Source organism: Oryza sativa, chromosome 6 (assembly GCF_034140825.1).
Source record: "Oryza sativa Japonica Group chromosome 6, ASM3414082v1".
Lineage (NCBI taxonomy): Eukaryota > Viridiplantae > Streptophyta > Magnoliopsida > Poales > Poaceae > Oryza > Oryza sativa.
In genome coordinates, this window is record NC_089040.1 from 2,562,312 (window position 1) to 2,582,539 (window position 20,228).

Genomic DNA, 20,228 nt, shown 5'->3' on the forward strand with positions numbered 1-20,228 from the left:
AGTCAAACTTGAAAGAGAACTCATTGAGCTGGATAAAGATGTAAGCCATCTGGTAATGAACACACTGATTAGCTAGCATAGCAACTAGGTATCTACTGTTAATTATTGCTCATTACGATGTGTATTCCACAACAAAATTAAATAATCATCATGCAACTCTATTCAGCAAGAAGAAAGCAACCTGCATTTTTTCTGGGTGGTGTCAAATTCAGAAGGCGTCCCAAACTGGTTTTCTGAAGGTCGGCAGAGGCACAGCGAGAGATGACAAAGAAAGGTTCATCACCTATCTATCATGGTGACCTTGGTTTGGTCGCTGGGCTTCCTTCCTTCCTGCAGCCGGACACTCGTTGCGCGAATCTTGACTGCTGTTTTATATTAAGTTGTTTTCTTAATCTTGATGTCCTCTAATTGGAGTTCATGCTCATAAACAATTTGGAAGGAAAAAACAGCCCAACTTAACGACTACTGGATGAATACCATAATTCAGATACGATTTGTGGCATATTCTCAAGGGTGTATTTGTGGCTTCTAGTCTTGCACTGAACAAGATAGGATTAGATGAAAGGTTGACTGACTGCTCAAGCGATCAGGAATTCAGGATATGAACAATTCTCGTTCCAGATTGCTTGAAGTTGCTGAGAAAAACAGGATACAGTAACCTTGCCCCCCAAAAAAGGCACAATGTACGCCTCTGCGTATTCTCCGGAGTCAGATCGAGCCTCTGGGAGACGGAGGATGGCGGCGAAAGGCGGCCGGAGTCGGAGAAGATGACCTCGCCGGAGTTCGGAGTTTAAATCCCTAAATAGATTATGGCCTTATGGGCTTCACGGCTCCGTCGGATCTCGTTTCAACGGCCCAGATCGAATAATCCCGCCCAATCCCATTTGGGCCCAACACACATGGGCCTCAAGTAAGTGGCAATTCCGTCCAGGCCCAACATATATGGGCCAGAATCCGTTACACTAGTGGGCCGATTTGACGTCCGTACGATAGAGTGGGCCTGGCCGGCCCATCTGTTAGCCGATATGGCAATATCCCTTTCCATTTCTCCGATACCTCCACTCTACTCTGCTCCTCCCCAATCCAAACCCGCTCCCCCACCACACCACAACCTGTTCGACGAAATGCCGCCACCGTCGCCGCCGCTCTTCCTCTCGCTCCCCTCGCCGCCGCCGCCGCCGCTGCCGCACCTCCTGCCTAGCCACAGGCCGGCGGCTGCACTGACGCTAGCCCCGGCGCTGTCCAGCAGGAGGGTTTCTTCCGTCTGCCCCGTGGCCTCCCAGCGCCACTCCGACTACTTCGACCCCCGTGCCCCGCCGCCTCCGCCGCCGCGCGACGGGTACGGGGGCCCGGCGTACTCGCCTCCTGCGGCGCAAGGTGGGCAGCAGAATGGGAGGGTGTTCTCTACGTACAGCATCTACAAGGGCAAGGCGGCGATGTCGCTCGACCCCAGGCCGCCGCAGTTCGTGCCGCTCGATGTAGGTAGAGGCGGCGCCGCTGCATGCGAGTTGCGCGATTGCGAGGTGGATTTTTTGATAAATCTAATGGGTGTTTCGTTTGTGCGCGTGTTCGAACTTTGCAGTCTGGGGCTTACAAGGTTGTGAAGGAGGGATTCGTGCTGCTACAGTTCGCGCCCGCTGTGGCGACTCGTCAGTATGATTGGACTCGCAAGCAGGTAATTCGGGATATCTCTCTAGTTGATTCATTTTAAGAACTTTTTTAATCTGTGGTGCCAAGTGTGAAAAATTCAAGAGAAATCGATATTTCTGAGAGGCTGGATTTTACCAGCTGGAGGGGCCTGAGGTTCTGAACTTCTGATGTGTTAATTTGCTTTCATTGTAAGTACAGTACATGTTACTGGAAGTTTATCGAGTGTTGTAAACTTGTGTAGAAGCTGTTGACCATTGCTGCCGTTTTGAGCTGATTGTGTAGTTGCTTGTTTGCATGTTAACACTAACATCAAGTATAGCTTGCTCTATCCTTTTACTGAAGCCCAAAGGTTGTATGCTTCTGTAATTGTAAAATAGGCCTGGTGACTGGAGACATGCATTCGATGTTGCTTACATGAACTTGTTTTATGCAATGTAATACAGGTGTTCTCATTATCTGTGTGGGAGATGGGTAGCTTGCTTACTCTAGGTCCAACTGATTCTTGCGAGTTCTTCCATGACCCTTTCAAGGGGAGGAGGTCAGTACTGCTTAACATATCTGATTGCTAGCTCCTTTGTTTCCTGACATATCTTCCATGGTTGATTATTTAATTGAGAGAAGTGTGTGGGCAATATGCACATGTTTTCCAATGCCTCATGAAAAATGTGTCACATTAAGTTATTCATCCAGCATATCATTTTGCACTGACTGCCATATGATATTAGTTGTCAAAATATAAAAGGAACTAATGAAATAGCATGACACAACATAGTTTTGAGTGTTTATCACTGTTTCTTAGCAACTTCATTCACCTTTATCTTATGTTAAAGTAGAAATGTAGAATGGCAATGGGGAAAGAGAAAGGCATTGCATCTTCTTTATGAAGATTATTAGTTGCAAAAGGCTTGCTTCGTTTGAACTGCTATTTTATCTATTTGTCAAGTGTTTCTCTTGTGGGCAGTTACTGAAAATGTTGTTAGTTAATTTAATCTTATTGTTATTACAGTATCTCCGACTGCAAGCATATTCACAATCTTCCAATCTTGAAGTTCTATGTATTTTAGTTTCTTTCATTATTTACTACCTGTGCATTCTTTTTTCGGTTTTGTGCATCGATAAATAATTTGTTTATCCTTTTTGTTGTTCCATCTTCAAACATAGTGATGAAGGTAAAGTGCGGAAGGTTCTAAAAGTTGAGCCAACACCAGATGGCAACAGTCGCTTTTTCAATCTCAGTATGTAGTCTCCATCTCACCATTACAAATTCTTTACATCCGAATCTTTGTTCATTACTTGATCCGGTGATAATTTGCTGCCTTCAGGTGTTCAAAACCGTCTCCTGAACATCGATGAGAATATTTACATCCCTATAACCAAAGGAGAATTTGCTGTGATTGTATCGACTTTCAATGTATGTAACATACCCTGCTATATTATTTATTGTTCTAACAGAGAAGAGAATGCATGAATTGCCATTGGTTCTTATAAATCAATGTTCACTTGCGTTTACTTCTATCTATTCTACATATATTAACATATGAACATATGACACGATATATATCCATGAAGATATTTTTATATGGTTCTTACATCATGTAGAGTAGATGTGTCCTGAATACTGAGATATATGCTTAAAACCATATTCATGCTTTGAACCATTGTTAAGAAATGAATGCTTTTCTTTTTATTTACGTAAATAACATACAGAAGTCATATCCATGCTTGAAACTAATGCCCAGTTACACTTTTTGCACCTGCAGTATATCATACCACATCTTATGGGCTGGAGCACATTTACAAATTCTATAAAACCTGAAGATTCACGGGCGTACACTAGGCCACAATCCGGGCCTGAATATGAATGGCGGAGGTGACCAAAGGGTGTCTGAAGGGAGATGGCAACTGTCCAAAGGATAGTTCTTGGTGGCTTTGTTAGAAAGTACTTGGTCCACAATTTGGACGGGCAATCTCTGATCTAGTTAGTTAGCGAATGAACTTTCATTTCTTGCCTTTGTTACATTTCTTCTTAGAGCAGGTGGGTGGAAGCCGTTTTATGTAAAATGTTTCTCTGCTGTCTAGATTTGGAGGTCTTGATATGGTAGACAACTGCTAGGATCTGGCATTTTGGGGGCAATGACATTGTGACCCAATCAGGTCTGATGGACAAAGATGGGAGGAATTGCAGAAGCCCTAATTAACGAACGTTCGTGCAGTTTGGTTACTAGTGAACACCTTATCCACTCCCGCCCCCCAACTTTCAGCTTTGCTCCGGGGCTCTGTTTTCATTTAGGGATGAAAGTGCTTGCCTTCGTTGCTTTTTGTGTTAATATAATTCAGCCGCCGTTCCTTTATTGACCGGGGAAAAAGAGACAAGATTCTATTCTAGCAGTGCTCCACCATGGACCGGTGCTACGGGGGCGCCACGGAGGATTTTGTCCGACGTGTCGTGTGGAACCGGGACCAAACTTGGTCGCTCGTCCCCAAGCAGAGCAACGCGCAACCTTGCTCGGTCGAATCCACGCGCCGCCAAAAAAACGCGAGGAGCGAGCGCTGTGGGCGTCGGTGCTTGGCCGCCCGTGACCTCGCGCACGCAGCACTCGTAGAAATTCCAGATTCGCCCATGGAAAAATCCCTTCCCACGCCTGCAATTCATCCTCCCACCACCGAGTCCTTTCTCCCGCGCCGGCATCAGCCTCGCCGCCATGAGGACCAAATCCATGGCGGCCTCGGCATCGATTGGAACGGCGCCGGAGCAGCTACCAACAAAATCACAAAAGAAAATCAAGTCACACAAAATCACACAAGAAAAATCAAGAACACAGAACGCCGAGGCGAGGCGGCGGCGTCAACCACGCCGCCTGTTCTTGAGCCGCCGCCAAGAACGCTGAGGAGGAGCGCGCCCTCGTCCCGGCCGCCACCTTGGTCAGGTCGACGCCGAGCTCTGCCGCCACGCACGCCGAGATCCGCCGCCGCCGTGTGCAAGAGGTGTAGTTGTCGGGAGATCCGCCGCCGCCGCCACGCCCCAGGCCACGCCGACCCCTCCCTGCCTCCGCATGGCGGCGGACTGAAGCTGCTGCCGCCCTCGAGCAGAAACTGAACCCCACCGGCGGCCAGCGCCGCCTCCTCCCTCCGTCGCCGACGCGAGTACGCCGGCCCCCGCTGCCGCCGCCGCAGCCACCGAAGCCGGTGATCTTGAGCACCATCTCGTGGGCGATGGGGTTCAGAACTTGCGCGAGCCGGCAACCGCGGCTGTCGGAGAAGCAGAGCCGGCACCGGCGGCGAAGGGAGGAGAGCCGGCGCCGGCCGCCGGTGGCTGAGGCGGAGTGCTTCTCGGCGAGCTCGCGACCGGGATGAGGAGAACGGGAGCAATGTGGAGAGTTCGAGAGAAGGGTAGTTGCGAGAATTAATTTCTTGGGCTGGGAACTCTTGGTCCGCTGCATTGTGGGCCCTGCATTGTGGTCCCACGTAAAAGAAGGAAGGTCACGAGAGAGGTCACTAGCACTGTGGGATGTGTGACCTAGAGATGAATTTAGGGCCGAAATCCTTGCTGGATTGGGCTGAAGGCACGGTAGCGTGCCTGGCACTGCTACTGGCCTAAGGCCCACTCATATTCTTGTGAGAAATGGACAAATGCAGTCGGACACGACATGTTATAGTGGAGGGGACACTAGCAGTAAACCTGTCATGTGAAAGCTATCACATACAGTACGAACGAATATATTCCCCCAAGTGTAAAGTGACACCAACTCTATTATAAGGCGCTGATTAGATGGAACTAAAACTTTAGTGTAAAGTGACACCAACTCTATTATAAGGCCCTGTTTAGATGGAACTAAAACTTTTAAGTCCCTATCACATCGGATGTTTGAAAATTAATTATAAATATTAAACGTAGACTATTAATAAAACTCATCCATAATCTTGGACTAATTTGCGAGACGAATCTAATGAGCCTAATTAATCCATGATTAGCCTATGTGATGCTACAGTAAACATTCTCTAATTATAGATTAATTAGGCTTAAAAAATTTGTCTCGTGAATTAGCTTTTATTTATGTAATTAGTTTTGTAAGTAGTCTATATTTAATACTCTAAATTAGTGTCTAAAGACAGGGACTTAAGTTAAGTCCCTGGATGTAAACACCACCTAATATCACTCCCCACCAGGCCACCCGGCTTCTTCGTGTTGCTCACTGCAAGCCCTAGTTAAGCATTTCTTACCACAGAAAGCGCTGGCAGATCGAACTAGCTAGTCCTCTCTCCGATCCACTCGTCAGGATCGTCAGGCTAATTCTTTTGTGCGCAGTGAGCGAGTGGCGCCAGACGAATCCAGCGATGGGGGATACGGTGGTGAGCATGGCGAGGTCACTGCTCGGCGGTGCCATCGCGGCGGCTTCTTCCGCCGCTCGCCAGGAGATGAGCATGCTGATCGGTGTACAAAACGACATCTGGTACACACACTCATCTCTACTACTACCTCCGTCCATCAATGTGGATCTGAATTGTTTGCTATAGACTGCTTGCAACACACAGCTAATAAAGTAGAGTCAGTTAACTAGTTGCTACAAACATATCAAAAAGAGCAAATTAATTATATTAGAGCTAAAATATATAATAAGTTAGCTATAACGTTATCTATGTTTTTTTTTCTATTATCCCTTTTTTATCTCACCTATGTGTTATAATGTATCTCTCTTGGTCCAATCTACCATTATATTTGCTCGATCTAAGGTTGCAAGGCAATATGAAGTGCGTGCAGCAGTGCCTCCATGCATCTATTGTGCTAAATCAGTCTAAAGTAGATTCCCCTGCTTCATACGATAGGAACTTAGGAAGCAGGCAGTCCAAGGGATCGATAATAATGAAACTATACCTAATTAAGGACGTAACTACACTGCTAGTGATAGCGGGTTACCACTCCATCTATAAGAGGCACCATCCATCTATACTAATACAATTTTTTCTTAAACTACTCATCCGATCTACGATCCAATTATACCGTTGTGTTCGTAACAATTAAATCTTTACAACAAAATATCACATGATTATATTTTGATGAAAAATCACAAATTACTTTTATGATATGTCTAAATTACTTTTAAATTTCACTAAGTTACTTCTTAGATATATAAAAGTAAATTCAGTAAAGCCTAAAAGTAATTTACATATATTATAGAAGTAACTTAGAACAAAACGAAGGTAACTTTGGCATACCATTTGAAGTAAATCCGTTGTAGAGATAAAAAAATGACTCTATCTAAAAATTAAATTAATCAACACAAATTATGGAATTAACTTAAAAAATAATAAAAGTAATCACCTCAGAGTATTATGAATATATAGGAAGTATTTTAATCCAATCTAAAAGTAACTTTTAAACAAATAAATAAATAAATAAATAAATAAATAAATAAATATTTATTTATTTATTTAAAAGTTACTTTTAGATTTTATATATATATATATATATATATATATATATATATATATATATATATATATATATATATATATATATATATATATATATATATATATATATATATATATATATATATATATAATATGATAATTTGTTCAATGAAAAAAGGCATTAATTAAAGTTACTTTCTTTTTGTTATAAGTTACTTCTATAATATATGTAAATTACTTTTAGGCTTTACTGAATTTACTTTTATATGTCTAAGAAGTAACCTAGTGAAATCTAAAAGTAATTTAGACATATCATAAAAGTAATTTGTGATTTTTCATCAAAATATAATCATGTGAGATCTTGTTGTAAAGATTTAATTATTACGAACACAACGGTGTAATTTGTAAATCGGATGAGTAATTTAAGAGAAAATTTTATTTGAAGCATAGATGATATGAATATTTCCCCTACTTGCTCAATGGATTAATAGCAACCAAAACTTCTAAAGTACTAGCACGTGGGTGTCTCTGGTTAAGACTAATTGGAGAGGCCTCTCCAGTTAGATTTACCGCCTAATTAAATGATACTATATACAATTAAGGGTATTGCTAGATTTTAGGCTTTTAGCTTCCTGAAGATTTATAAATTTCAGTTACCTAAATTGAATATTCCTAAGTCTAAGCGTAAGCAATGTGCAATTTTACTTCTTTTTTTACTACAATTTTGTTGTTTATATATGGATTTACTTTATTTTTATCTTAAGTTTGAAAAAAAAAATTTCATGTAATTTAGTTTATTTCTTGTAAAGTTGTAATTTTGTATGTTCAAATATATGGTTTAACCTTTTATAAGGAAAAAATGGAGGGGCATTAAGAACCACTAGATTACCTGACATCTAGACACTCCCTATAATTAAATGCTACTCCCTCTATTTCAGGTTATAAGATATTTTAACTTTGGTCAAAGTAAAACTCACTAGTACAAAAAAGCTCATAAAGATCGGCACTATAGGTGCCGGAACAACTAAAATCGGCACCTATAATGCTTTTCCCTTTTCCGTGGGCTGAAAACACATAAAACCATAAGCAACTATAGGTGTCGGTTCTAAAGAAGAACCGGCACCTATAGTATAGGTATCGGTTTTTCTTTAGAAAACCCGACACCTTTTAATATAATATAGGTGCCAGTTTTCTAAAGAAAAACTGACACCTGACACCTATACTACACCAATAATAAATTATAGGTGTCGGTTTTTTTTTAAAAAAAACGGCACCTATCCAAGCTTTTTTTTTTGCGGGGGGCACCTATCCAAGCTACCGAGTCGAGCCAAGCCAAGCCGACCAAGGCCAACCATTAGCCTTATCCTATATGAGAACCTTATCGCCTCGTCTTCTCTCGTTCTCTCTCGCCCCTCTCTCTTGCTTCTCGCCTCTCTGTGTCGCGCGCGGCGGCGGCGGCGCACCTCGACGACGAGCGGCGCGCGACAGCGGAGGCGGCACCCTCCCCTCCGCCGAATCTGGCGGGAGGGGAGGCGGCGGGCGGCGGCAAAAGTGGGGCTCGCCGGCGACAAAGCCGATGGTGGAGCATGAAGTGGGCTCTCCTCCCTCGTTTCTTGTAGATTTATTTTAGATGTTTTGGTAGATTTGTGGATGATTTTTTTAGATGTTTTGGTAGATTTATGGATTGGAGTATGTTCATACTGTGATGTCAATTGATTTTGATGGCAATTTGTGGATGATTTGGGGATTTGGGAATTTTGGTGCTGATTTGTGGATGATTTGGAGATTTGGGGATTTTAATTTGATTTGGGAGCAACTCGGGCGATGACACAGTGACGGTGCTCAGTGAGCTCGGCTTGATTTGAGCCGAGCTGGTCCTTTTTTTTTTTTGGCTCGAGCAAAGCTAAAGGTGCCGGTTTTATTTTCTTCATAGGTGCCGGTTGCTAGTATTAGTGCCGACCAATAGGTGTCGGTTAGGAAACCGACACCTATAACCGGTTGGGAACCAGCACCTATGGTCATTTCTGTAGTAGTGACTGCTTCAAGTTTGATTAAGTTTATAGACAAATATAATAATATTTATATTACCAAATTAGTTTTTATCAAATTAATGATTAAATATATTTTTATAATAAATTTATCTTGGTTCAAAAATATTACTATTTTTTTATATAAACTTGGTCAAAATTGAAGCAGTTTGACTTTGACTAAAGTCAAAACATCTTATAACCTGAAGCAGAGGGAGTAGATATTTGTTTTTCTAGAAGTTATGGCCATTTATCTGATTTTTTAGCGTATCTAAAAATCTTTCACCTATCTTTAATACTGATAATAGATAGATTTTCACGAGCGTCAAGCTTTTGTAGTATCAGTTTCACTTGGCATAAGATTTTTCGTACTGCACTCCATGTGTGGTTACAATAATTAGCAGCTGATTTGGAATAAGATATTCTTTGAACTCATGGCTGCCAGGTACATAAAAGACGAGCTCAAGACTATGCACGCATTCCTAAGGGCCGCCGAGGTTACAAAAGAGAAAGATGAACTGGTTAAAGTATGGGCAGAGCAAGTGAGGGATCTAGCATATGACATTGAAGATTGCCTTGAAGAGTTTACAATCCATGTGAAGCACCAAAGCCTCTCACGGCAGCTGATGAAGCTCCGGCATCGCCACCGAATTGCTGTCCAGATTCGGAGCCTCAAGCTAAGGGTCCAAGAAGTGAGCAATCGAAACATGCGGTATAATTTTATTAAGTCTGCTCCTTCTAGAGAGATGGATGACTTTTCAACCAACATGGAAATGACTCGCTACCAAGCTGCTCACTATGTTGATGAAGCTAAGCTTGTTGGATTTGATGGGCCCAAAAAGGAGATCCTGAAGATGATATCAGGCAGTGAAGATGTAGAAGTCCAGACAATTTGGATAGTTGGAGCTGGAGGTCTTGGCAAGACTACTCTTGCAAAGAAGGTTTATGAAAGCTCAAATATCACAAGCATGTTCCCATGCCGTGCTTGGATCACTGTATCACAGTCTTTCGATGTCATGGATTTATTGAAGGACATGATCAAGCAACTCCTAGGAAAAGAGTCACTGGATAATCTCTTTACAAAATATAAAGAGGTGAAGATAAAGGAGAACAACCTTACGGATCACCTAAAGGAATGGCTCAGAAATAAAAGGTATTTTCTTGTTCTAGATGACTTATGGAGCACAAAAGCATGGGATTGCCTCAAACCTACTTTATGGGGAAATAATAGGGAAGGTAGCCGACTTGTAGTAACAACAAGAAATAGAGACCTAGCCGAAGGCAGTTCTAGCCCACTAGTCTACCCCCTTCAAACATTACATAGAGAAGATGCTACCAAATTGTTGTTGGCAAAAACCAACAAAAGTTTATGTGACATAAACAAAGATGGAATGAATGAAACATTTGAAAAGATACTAAAGAAATGTGGAGGTCTACCACTAGCTATCATCACAATTGGTGGACTTCTAGCTGCCAAAGATGTCAAAGAGTGGGATGGATTATATGCACAAATTCCATCGGAACTTGAGAACAACCCAAGCTTTGAAGTAATGAGGCAGGTGTTAGCCTTGAGTTACAAGTACTTGCCATCTCATCTTAAGCCATGCTTTCTATATCTAAGCATCTTTCCCGAGGATTTTGAGATCCAAAGGAAACGTCTAGTGTATAGATGGATTGCAGAAGGTTTTATTAGAGCTAGAGATGGGGTAAGCATTGTGGATGTTGCGATAAAATATTTTAATGATTTAATCAACCGAAGTTTGATGCAACCATCAAGAGTGAATATGGAAGGAACTATCAAGAGCTGTCGAGTCCACGATATCATACGCGATATCATGATATCAATTTCTAGAGAAGAAAAATTTGTGTGCCGGATAGATGATAAAGAAACTTGTCTGATGGAGGAAAACATCCACCATGTGGCCTTCTACAATAGCAATAGCTCAGAGATAGCCATGGACTTGAACCAAGTCCGGTCATTAACAGTGTTTGGTGAGAGACATAAAGAACTAACACCTTTGCTATGTTCACCCCAAGTAAGGATGTTAAGAGTCTTGGATTTTCAAGGAGTTAGATTTGGAATGACACAAAAAGAGATGGACCATATATGGTCGGTGCTCCACTTGAAATATATGAATATTCGGTGTGACTACAATCTTCCTAACTCCAGTGGATATTCAAAAATTTACAGAATTCCAAGGTCTATAGGGAAATTACAAGGCTTACGAGTTTTGGACATATCAAATACTTGCATAACATCACTGCCAACTGAGATATGTGAACTCCGGAGTCTCAATATCCTCCGTTGTACAAGAAAAGAATACTACGAGTTCTTTGATCCATCTAAACCTATACAATGTTTATTTGCTTTATCGTGCATTCCTGTAACGATGGCTTTGGCTGATTCAGACCAGCGTCATGAAATAACTGCTGAGCTACACATGGCTTGTTCTACTCGCTGGTTTAGTACATGCGGTGTGAGGGTACCTATGAGAATTGGAAACTTAAAACAGCTTCAAGAACTAGGGTATGTGGATATCAGGCTAACTAGTAGCAAAGCAGTGAAAGAGCTGGGGGAGCTTAGCCAGCTAAAAAAATTAAGGTTGCGAATAAATGGTGCCACACAACGAAAATGCAAGGTGCTTCGTGAAGCCATTGAGAAGCTCTCGTCCCTTCAATCTCTCCGCATAAATGCTTTCGACGTATCTTCATTGAGAAATCTCGAGTGGCTACATTATATTTCCTCTCCTCCTCCCTTTTTGAAGAACCTCACTTTGGAAGGATGTATTAAGGAGATTGACTGGCTTAGGGAGTTCACACACCTGGTGAAGATTCACTTATTCGGAAGCAAACTGAAGGAAGGTAAAACAGTACAGATACTCGGGGAACTGCCCAACCTCATGGTCCTGCAGCTTCGGTGGGGCGCTTATGTTGGGGTGAAGCTATTGTTCCGAGCAGAAGCATTCCCAAAACTCAGGAAGCTTGAGATTCGGTTTCTAGAGGACCTAAGAGAGATGAGATTTGAGGAGCGCACCTCGCCCCAAATGGAAACAATAGAAATCTCTCACTGCAGGTTGGAATCAGGGATTATTGGGATTAAGCATCTTCCGAAGCTCAAGGAGATTTCACTCCGTTGGAACTGTGAAGTGGCAAGGCTTGGCCAGCTGCTAGAAGAGGTGAAAGCAAACCCCAATCGTCCTGTTCTGCTATTGTATAACGACCCATCCAAGCACGACTTAGGGGACACCCAAGAAGGGTCAGGTACACCAGTGGAAGCAAATGAACCCCCGAAGAATGTGGGCGAGAGCTCGCAATCCAACCAAGGTGAAGATGATGATGACGACCAGCAACAGGTTAGTACTGCATGGGATGTGCTACTTGTTTTTCTCCTCTGTTGTGTGAGCTTTTTTTTTTCCTATACTCACAATTCCTCTATCTTGTTTGTAGCCTATCACATCAACAGAGATCATGCCTGCAGATGCAGACCCCGCTGTCTCTAGCTGATTAACCTCTCCTTCGTGATGATTAACACTACAATCACAGCAATGGTGATCAAATCTAGCGAGTGGCCAGCTCGAGTTCTGTATTGCTTGTTGTCTCCCCCTGCCTGGTGTACCCAAGGCTTAGGTCACTGTCTCTTCTCTCACCATGCCGGTATGCCTGTTTCAACCTGATTCCTGATAATAGCTGCACTTTTGTGTGTTATCGATTTGCTAAAACACATACCTTATTGTTGTTTGTTGTGCCTGAAAACCATGCCTTTTTGTACTCTCCAGCTTGTGTGGAGTTTGAGTACAACGGCGCACAGCCTGATTGGTTTCTGAACCTCACCCTGTTGCTGATGATTTGCTTTCTGAGAGCCAGCAGCAATACAAAGGTAAAACTATTCAAGTGCTTGTTGGCTCTGCCCACTCATGGCCCTTCATTATTTCAGGCTTGTTCACTTTGTTGCCACTTTCAACCCTATTAAATTTTGGCATTACTAATTTTAGTATGGTAACAAACGAAATATATCCTTACCATTTGTACTCTACCAAATTTTTGTAATTTCGGAAGTTTTCGCTCTCAAACACTTTACTAATATTTGGTAGACTTTAAACTAAAGACGTTACACATCCAACACTACCAAGCTTTGATAACGCTAAAAATGTGCTAAAAGTTACCATTGCAGAGGGTTGAAAATGCAACAAAGTGAATAAGCCTCTTCAATGTATATATATTCGCGGGGGAAACTAGCATTCAAAACAGGACTTTTTTTTTGAAAGGAGGGCAAAAGCATTCAAAACAAGAGTATTTTCAATTACCAGGATCTCGATATCGATGCGCTGGAGAAGTGCACTTTCAGTAGGGCACCTCCAGGTGAATGAACATCCCATCCATTGTGTGCTGTCAGCAGAAAGACCGAAGCAAGCACAATTGCATGGGCTGCAAGTGATCTGGACACTGAATTAACACTGGAAGCAGCACGCAGTCCCTTGCTGAGCTAGTAGAGAGCTAATGACACACTTGAAGACCAATGCTTGTCTCTGAATTATGAAGAATGAAGTGATCTTATTGATAACAGGTCAGTTCTTCTCAGTAATAGCTCTCATCTGCAGTTATCATTCAGATGCTTCGTTCTTACGATTCCCAATATCATTTTCAGCTTGTGATCGCAAATATTTGGGCCCGTATTCATCTCAAGGGCTAGTCGCACAGCCCCAAGTGCAGCATTGCAAGTACTTTTCTTGTTGCAAGCGAGGACTACCTCACCCGAGTTTGCGTCCTCTGTGACCAACAAGAAGAAACAATCGATCACATCCTAATTATAATTTGCTGTCCGGAAGCACTTCAACTTTGGTGGATCATCCTCATTGCAGTTGGCCAACTTCGTTGTTTTCACAATCCTTCTTCATCCTATGGTGGTGTGACAACGGGAATGATCGTCATCCTAATAGCCTAGTCTATTTTGAAGGAAAGAAACAACAGTGTTTTCAACAATATAAGAGCAAATCCTGGGCAGAAGTGGCTGCCGCTGCTGCAGCAGAACTGAAGAAGCAGCAGTAAGAGGGTCATGTCCTAGTCGCATATTCATCCCGCGAGAATTAGCCTATCCTTTTGCCTAGCCTTTTTTGTTCCTTTTATTTCTTTATATTTACATATTTCTTGTTGTTTGTGCGCTGATGTACATCACTTCCAAATTTGGTGTCATTCTTGTTTACATAGTCGCAAATTCGTACTACTGTTTTCAATGAACTCATCTCAAAACAGTGCTGAAGTTTGGGTGTTGGGCTCTCATTCTTATCTCGTTATCAATTCGGCCCAGCCCACGGAAAGCAAAGCGAACCGCCATTAAATGGGCCGCAGGAATCTCCCGGCCGTAAATGGTGGACCACCTCGCCGTCGCCGGCCGTCTCCCTCCTCCTCCGCCGCGTCCCATCTCTCCCTCCGCCACCGCCATCGCCATCGCCGCAGTCTCGCAGGTCAGTCTCCTCGCCCACGCCGGAATCGGGAGTTTGTTTGTTTCTGCTCGACCGATTCAGAACGAGGTAAAATTTCTCGATCGATTTCCCCTCGGAGCGACGCCCATGGCCGAGCACCTTCCTCTTGAGGAAACCCAGGGGAGGCGAGGCCACGGCGCCGGCGCCGCGGTGGGCGGACAGCGAGAGCTAGCCGCTTTGGCCGCCTTGCCGTGCTGAGTAGCGGCGGCTAGGGCGAAGGGTAAGGCTTACCCTTGTATCGGGTGATGATACCCGGGAGCTTCTAAACATTGGTCATTGGCAGTAAATAGTGCAGAATTGAACATTTCCCCTGCTGAATCGTTTTGTTTGTTTGTTTTTTTATTGGCATTAGGGCCGCAATCCAGGTAGCTTCCCTTGCTAATTGGGGATTTTCACATTCATGCTGTGTTAGCAGGGTAAAGTTGCAGTCTTGTTCTTGGCTGGCATATAGATGTGTCCAGAGTGGTTAGGATCAAAACCTGATGAAATTGTGGAGTTATCGAATCGGGGGAGGGTTAATTCTGTGGTGCTGTGTATGTGATGGACAAAGACGAGAGGAGTTGACCAACATGGCTGCCTTTTAGCTGAACTCTTTTTTATATTTCACTTGTGCAGTTGGGTTGGCTAAGAGAAAAGGTTTGGTTTCGTATAAGATGATGACTGACCTTACGTTGACCAAACGTGTAGGAATAGTAACCTGCTATTTTGAGAAAGTTTCTGTGGTCGGGACAAACAGCTGCTTTTGTTTCGTGGTTTTCATTTCGTTCTTAGAAGTTTGCATGAAGCTTGTTTCATCGTTTTTCATAAAAAAATGTGTCATTTACAGTTTAACAAATGATGGTGGACATCAGATAGTCCCTTGTCCTGGTGAATATAGGATCTTTGACTTAACCAAGACAAGTTGTCTTATCTTGTGGCTGCACTTTGCTTATTGCTTATTGTATGAGAGGCAGAAGTTGGGGCAGGCTTTAACCCTGCGGCACCCACAAGGGGAAAACAGAAATGGCAATACATCATTTGCATTTTCTGTTATTTCTATACTCTTGTCAGGCACAACTAAATATGCTAAATATGGTTTCAGTTGACCAACCACTGTAAGAAGTTTCTGCAGGAGGATGTGTAAGGTACCCAATTAGGCAAATCTGTTGTTTGGAACTTCAGCTGGGTAATTTTCTCTCCTCTGCATCTCCTTGGGCCTTCAAGTTTTCATATTTCTTAAAAATCGAGTGATAGTAATCAGCAGGCACAGGGTTTAATTCCAAAATGTAGCAATCACATATGTTATGGCTTATGTTCCTCTTTTTATTTTTAATCTTTGTTGAGATTTTAATGATTCAATTGGTTGTTATATCACTTAATTGTCGATTAGTAAAACAGCAGTGACAATTTTTCATCAAAGAGAAGATGACAAGAATGAAATGTAGTATGAACAAGTTTATTGGAAGCAACTGGTCAACTTCCCTTCCCTAAAGTTATTAAAGTGGAAACAATGAGACCACAACTTTGTCATATTCTTTTAAGAACTCCAGGAGCATAAGAATGGATCAGGAATTATTTTGATATTTTATTTGCTTCTCTTTTTCACTTATCTTCTGCCATTTGATGGTTTAAAGTACAGTTACCAGTATGGTAAATATTATTTCTTTTCAGAAATAACTGAGCGGTGATTATGTATTGCTTTAATTTCATCTGTCTTGTGCCTTCTGACTGGTTCTATTTGTGCTTTACGTCATTCACCTGAATGAGACTAGACCATTTTTTAGTTTATCTTTTCTATGAAGGATTTACCCATTTAGGTTATAGACTACTACATTGAAATGATTTGACTTCTCAGCATTATTGTCATGACCAGAGTTTTCATAATAAACTGATGAACACTAGAGATGTTTCCAAGAAGTGGGTTTAATGAGATCTTAGCTGTTTCATGCCTGATGCTGTAGTTTTAAGCTAATATAATTAAAATCTAGTATCCTGTTGTAATTGCCCCCTATATATAATAGCCCACGTCAATACCAAGGAGCCAATGAGTTTTCTGATTTTATAATTTAACTGCAAGGAATCAAACTGTACTTAGGTCTTACGCGATGTAACGAAAAGGGGAATAAATAAGTGCCTGTTTTTGGCATGCATAATTCAAAGCTTGATGAAAGCATTGACCTGCATAGCTATAATAATTGTTACGTGGTTGTCCAAACTACTGCTACAGGCTGCTGTTTCAAGTTATTCTCAATTCAATTTTCATATGGGCTGCTATTTCAATTGGTCTTTCCTGACTGTGGAAAAAATGAAATAATGTAGAGATGACATTGGGCCAGCGCCTTGTAGAGATGACATAATCTGAGCAATGTAATGTTCAGAAGTTAAATGTTTCTAGTAGGTCTAGTTTGATGGATCACACCGAGTCTAGCTTGATGGGTCACACTGAGTCTAGTTTGACATATTTAAGATACAATTGTTGTGGCTACAGTTGCCTTTTGCATTCCTCCTCAATTTACTGGATACATCCTAAACCAGATTTGGATGCTATTCCATTACATCTCTAAGTTAAACCCAAGTTCGATATCTCTTATGCTACTCCATTTGCAGAAAGTATATTATTGAATTTTCTGTGCATCTACAACTTGTAAGTCTCGAGCAATTTGCTTTGTTATTGCTGAATGCATTATGTCGTTGCATACTTGAAAAACTGAGAATTGCACATTCAAATATCTAGATATAACTTGCATTTATCAATAGTTGTTTGATATGCTAAAATCCTGGCAGGTGCCTGCCAGTTGCTGCCATTGGAAAATTTTCCCTGGTAGGCCGAAGTAGCTATGGTGCTGATGATGAGGGCATGGTACTTCTCTTGCAATTATGTGTTGTTTGAATTTGAAACTTCTTGAACCTTAAGAGAAACTTTTTTGATGAAAACATCAGACTTCAGAGGAAACTGGTCGAAAAGAAAATCTGATTGCACGTGCATATTCAGTCAACTATCTCATGTTCAGCATGATGGAGGCAGTTACGAGTTTCAGAACTCATGACCTATCTGTTGTACATTTGTTGACATTTGCATTAAACAATACCGTATGAAGTTAGTACCATTTAAATCAAGCAGAGACAGAAACCCAAATTGGATCTGAAAAGGAGTCCATGTTGGGTGGTAGGGGGTGACCCACCCCTTTCAACCCAAATGATATGAGCCTACTTCAAATTAAGTAAAAGGTACTTTACCGGAGTCCTGTTTATCCAATTGTTACGTTTACGCAAAAGCGTTGAATTTATATGTTTCTAAACTGTGTCTATGTCCTAGTCAGCCAGAAACCAGCAGTTAGATATTCCCCTTTATTTTACCAGCTACAGGATAGGTGTTCTTTGGTCATATTTGCTCGTCTACTTTACTCATGTCCATGATCAACTGTTTGTATGAGATAATCCTATTTAAAGGGCAACTTGATTAACTTGGACAAGATCCATAGCTACGTTTTGTTTCTAAATAATGAACTGACTTATTGCTCTCCATTTTTTTTTTCTGTCAACATGGTTGTGCTCTATTGGTTTGCAGTTGCAGCCAAACTAAGGTACAGTTTGTTTATTCATCTATTCTCCTATCCTATATTACGTCCTGTAACTTCTTGAAGGTTTGGAAATTAGATACATGTATACAGCTAGGTGATTGGAATCGATTCCCAGCTTGTTTGATCCTATCTTACATTGTCCTAATTTAACCTAGGCAGCATGACCATTCATTCCTCTCTTTGATGTAAGCCTCAGGTATTAAAAAATGCTTGAATCACACACTAAATTTTGTTAAGGTCAACATGTTGATTGATGATTGATAGTGAGACTTTCTATATTCCAGAATAAAAAAGAACTGAAATATTAGACACTAGATAGCTAGCACATTTGGTCAATGTTGTAAGAGGTCATGGACGCCAGATCTAACCTATTTAAGACACATGGTTTCGATATACTTATGTACTAATACATATAGTCAAATACAACGTTTGGATAGTCTCCAATTGGTACCAGAGCATCAGGCTCTAACATTAAATTCAAGGACTTCCAAGTCGTACCAAACTCACATGGCTTTGCAAAGAAAATAGCCAAAATCAAATGAACCATCTCCATCACGCGCAACTAATTTGGAAGAAATTGTAACAGGAAAAGAACATATTTGAAATGGAGAAAGTACAGCATGGAAAATCATCAAACGTACAGGACGCTATAATTATTGAAAATAATGGCAGAAAGAGATGCGACAGTGACGAAACTGTATAAAAGTCCCCTGTCCAATCAGAACTCAAATTTTTTGGGCGAGATGCTTCTCTCCATTTTTCTCAATGTTTTTCACACCCAATCAGAAAACCCCATTCATGTTTAGGATTAATTACTCATACAGTTCAAAGATAGAATGCCCCATGAAATTGTCGTAGACTTCTTTGATGCTTTTTGACGGGGAATTTTTCTACTATTATAAAAAACACCGATGTCCTTCCAATTTCACTACCATCCCACGTAGAGAAAAACCACTCCAAAAATCCAATGTACCAAAAATACTGACCAACCGCGAGAAACATACGAGAGAAGTGAAAATTGAACCACGTCCCTAATTGACCAACGAGAGAATTACGTGAGAAAAAAAAATATCAAACCACGTTCCCAATATTTTATCCTATTACAACATACGGGTATAGAGAAAAAAAATCAAATCATGTTCCCTATATTTCATCCTGTTACACTGCACGGGTATATAAGCTAAAAATGTCCCTATAAAATTGTAGAAAAAAAATTTCAAACCAAGTTCCCTATATTTCATCCTGTTACACCGCACGGGTATATATAACGTATAGCTAAAAATGTCCCTGTTATAGGTATCCTTTTGTCAATCATGCTTAAAATTGTGAGGTAAACAATTAGGATGAGCACTTTTCAACATCACACTAGCAAATTATGTCATGGCAGTGACTATGACCATGCATGCGACGCAACTTGCAAATAGTTCAGTAGAAGTTTCTCTTTTTAATTGATGCGACCATGCAGCACCAGACTTTCATAAATAGTTCCATAATTGAGAATCTGAGCTGGACAAACAGGGCTGCTTCTTTTGTTTTTTCTTTTCTGAAAGGAGGACAAAATATAACTAATTGATCCTTGAGTTCTTGACCATTGGAAACCACTTGTGCACAGTTCAACGGAAAAGCTCAATCAATAGGGGAACAGTTGTCACATGCTAGGTGAAGACTCCCAATACTGTATAGGCCATGAAAGTTGACACAAGAATACAAAATCAAAGGACTCTGCCATGAGGGAAGTCACTTGCTTTGAAGCAACCGGTTTGAAAATGGATTAGAAACCAAATCAATCTCCAATTGGTTGCCTAGTTCTTTGCCCCGATGACAATGAGTCCATGTGGATTGCCCTGTGATTAGGCACCACTTTGACGGTATCGTTGAAAAGCTCGGCCCCATATGCCGCCCCCATGATGATATCAATATTAAAGTTTATCATCTGATCAAACATATATTGGATCCCTTACTCACAATTTTGTAGTTCACAAGGGGGCAATTGGAAAGGCAATATATGCAAAGTAGTCCATAGATGCAACCCCTTAAGTCTGCCCTATCCTCTGAAGAAGCATTGCTTTCTAGTTTCTACTCTGAATAATATCCTACTA

General features: G+C 41.5%; 2 protein-coding genes and 1 long non-coding RNA gene across 4 annotated transcripts; all 3 read left to right on the top strand.

Annotated features, from left to right (window-relative positions):
* The first annotated feature begins 1,054 nt into the window (after positions 1-1,054).
* Positions 1,055-3,874, top strand: LOC4340109 (single-stranded DNA-binding protein WHY1, chloroplastic). The gene is made up of 6 exons (XM_015785850.3): positions 1,055-1,478; positions 1,583-1,675; positions 2,094-2,188; positions 2,812-2,885; positions 2,973-3,061; positions 3,411-3,874. Exons 1-6 carry the CDS (start codon positions 1,125-1,127, stop codon positions 3,522-3,524), a joined length of 819 nt encoding a protein of 272 aa, XP_015641336.1. The 5' UTR covers positions 1,055-1,124; the 3' UTR covers positions 3,525-3,874.
* Positions 3,875-5,833: 1,959 nt separating this feature from the next.
* On the top strand, positions 5,834-14,346 carry LOC4340110 (putative disease resistance RPP13-like protein 3). Of its 2 annotated transcripts, none has more exons than XM_015788579.3 (6): positions 5,834-6,101; positions 9,535-12,442; positions 12,537-12,743; positions 12,866-12,966; positions 13,355-13,653; positions 13,735-14,346. In XM_015788579.3, exons 1-3 carry the CDS (start codon positions 5,986-5,988, stop codon positions 12,591-12,593), a joined length of 3,081 nt encoding a protein of 1,026 aa, XP_015644065.1. In that variant the 5' UTR covers positions 5,834-5,985; the 3' UTR covers positions 12,594-12,743; positions 12,866-12,966; positions 13,355-13,653; positions 13,735-14,346. The 2 variants fall into 2 exon arrangements, with proteins under 2 accessions (XP_015644065.1, XP_015644063.1); XM_015788577.3 differs by having other exon boundaries at positions 13,397-13,653.
* Positions 14,347-14,411: 65 nt separating this feature from the next.
* On the top strand, positions 14,412-18,048 carry LOC136356917 (uncharacterized). Its single transcript, XR_010741939.1, has 4 exons — positions 14,412-14,551; positions 15,651-15,734; positions 17,333-17,408; positions 17,489-18,048. It is a non-coding gene; the product is annotated as an uncharacterized lncRNA (long non-coding RNA).
* The last annotated feature ends 2,180 nt before the right edge of the window (positions 18,049-20,228 follow it).

Excerpts from the sequence above, each read along its gene's own strand:
- LOC4340110 (XM_015788579.3), top strand. The coding sequence starts at position 5,986 with ATGGGGGATACGGTGGTGAGCATGGCGAGGTCACTGCTCGGCGGTGCC. Across the intron at positions 6,102-9,534 it reads GGTGTACAAAACGACATCTG|GTACATAAAAGACGAGCTCA; the intron begins GTACACACACTC and ends CATGGCTGCCAG. Across the intron at positions 12,443-12,536 it reads ATGATGACGACCAGCAACAG|CCTATCACATCAACAGAGAT; the intron begins GTTAGTACTGCA and ends TCTTGTTTGTAG.
- LOC4340109 (XM_015785850.3), top strand. The coding sequence starts at position 1,125 with ATGCCGCCACCGTCGCCGCCGCTCTTCCTCTCGCTCCCCTCGCCGCCG. Across the intron at positions 2,886-2,972 it reads CAGTCGCTTTTTCAATCTCA|GTGTTCAAAACCGTCTCCTG; the intron begins GTATGTAGTCTC and ends TGCTGCCTTCAG. Across the intron at positions 3,062-3,410 it reads TGATTGTATCGACTTTCAAT|TATATCATACCACATCTTAT; the intron begins GTATGTAACATA and ends TTGCACCTGCAG.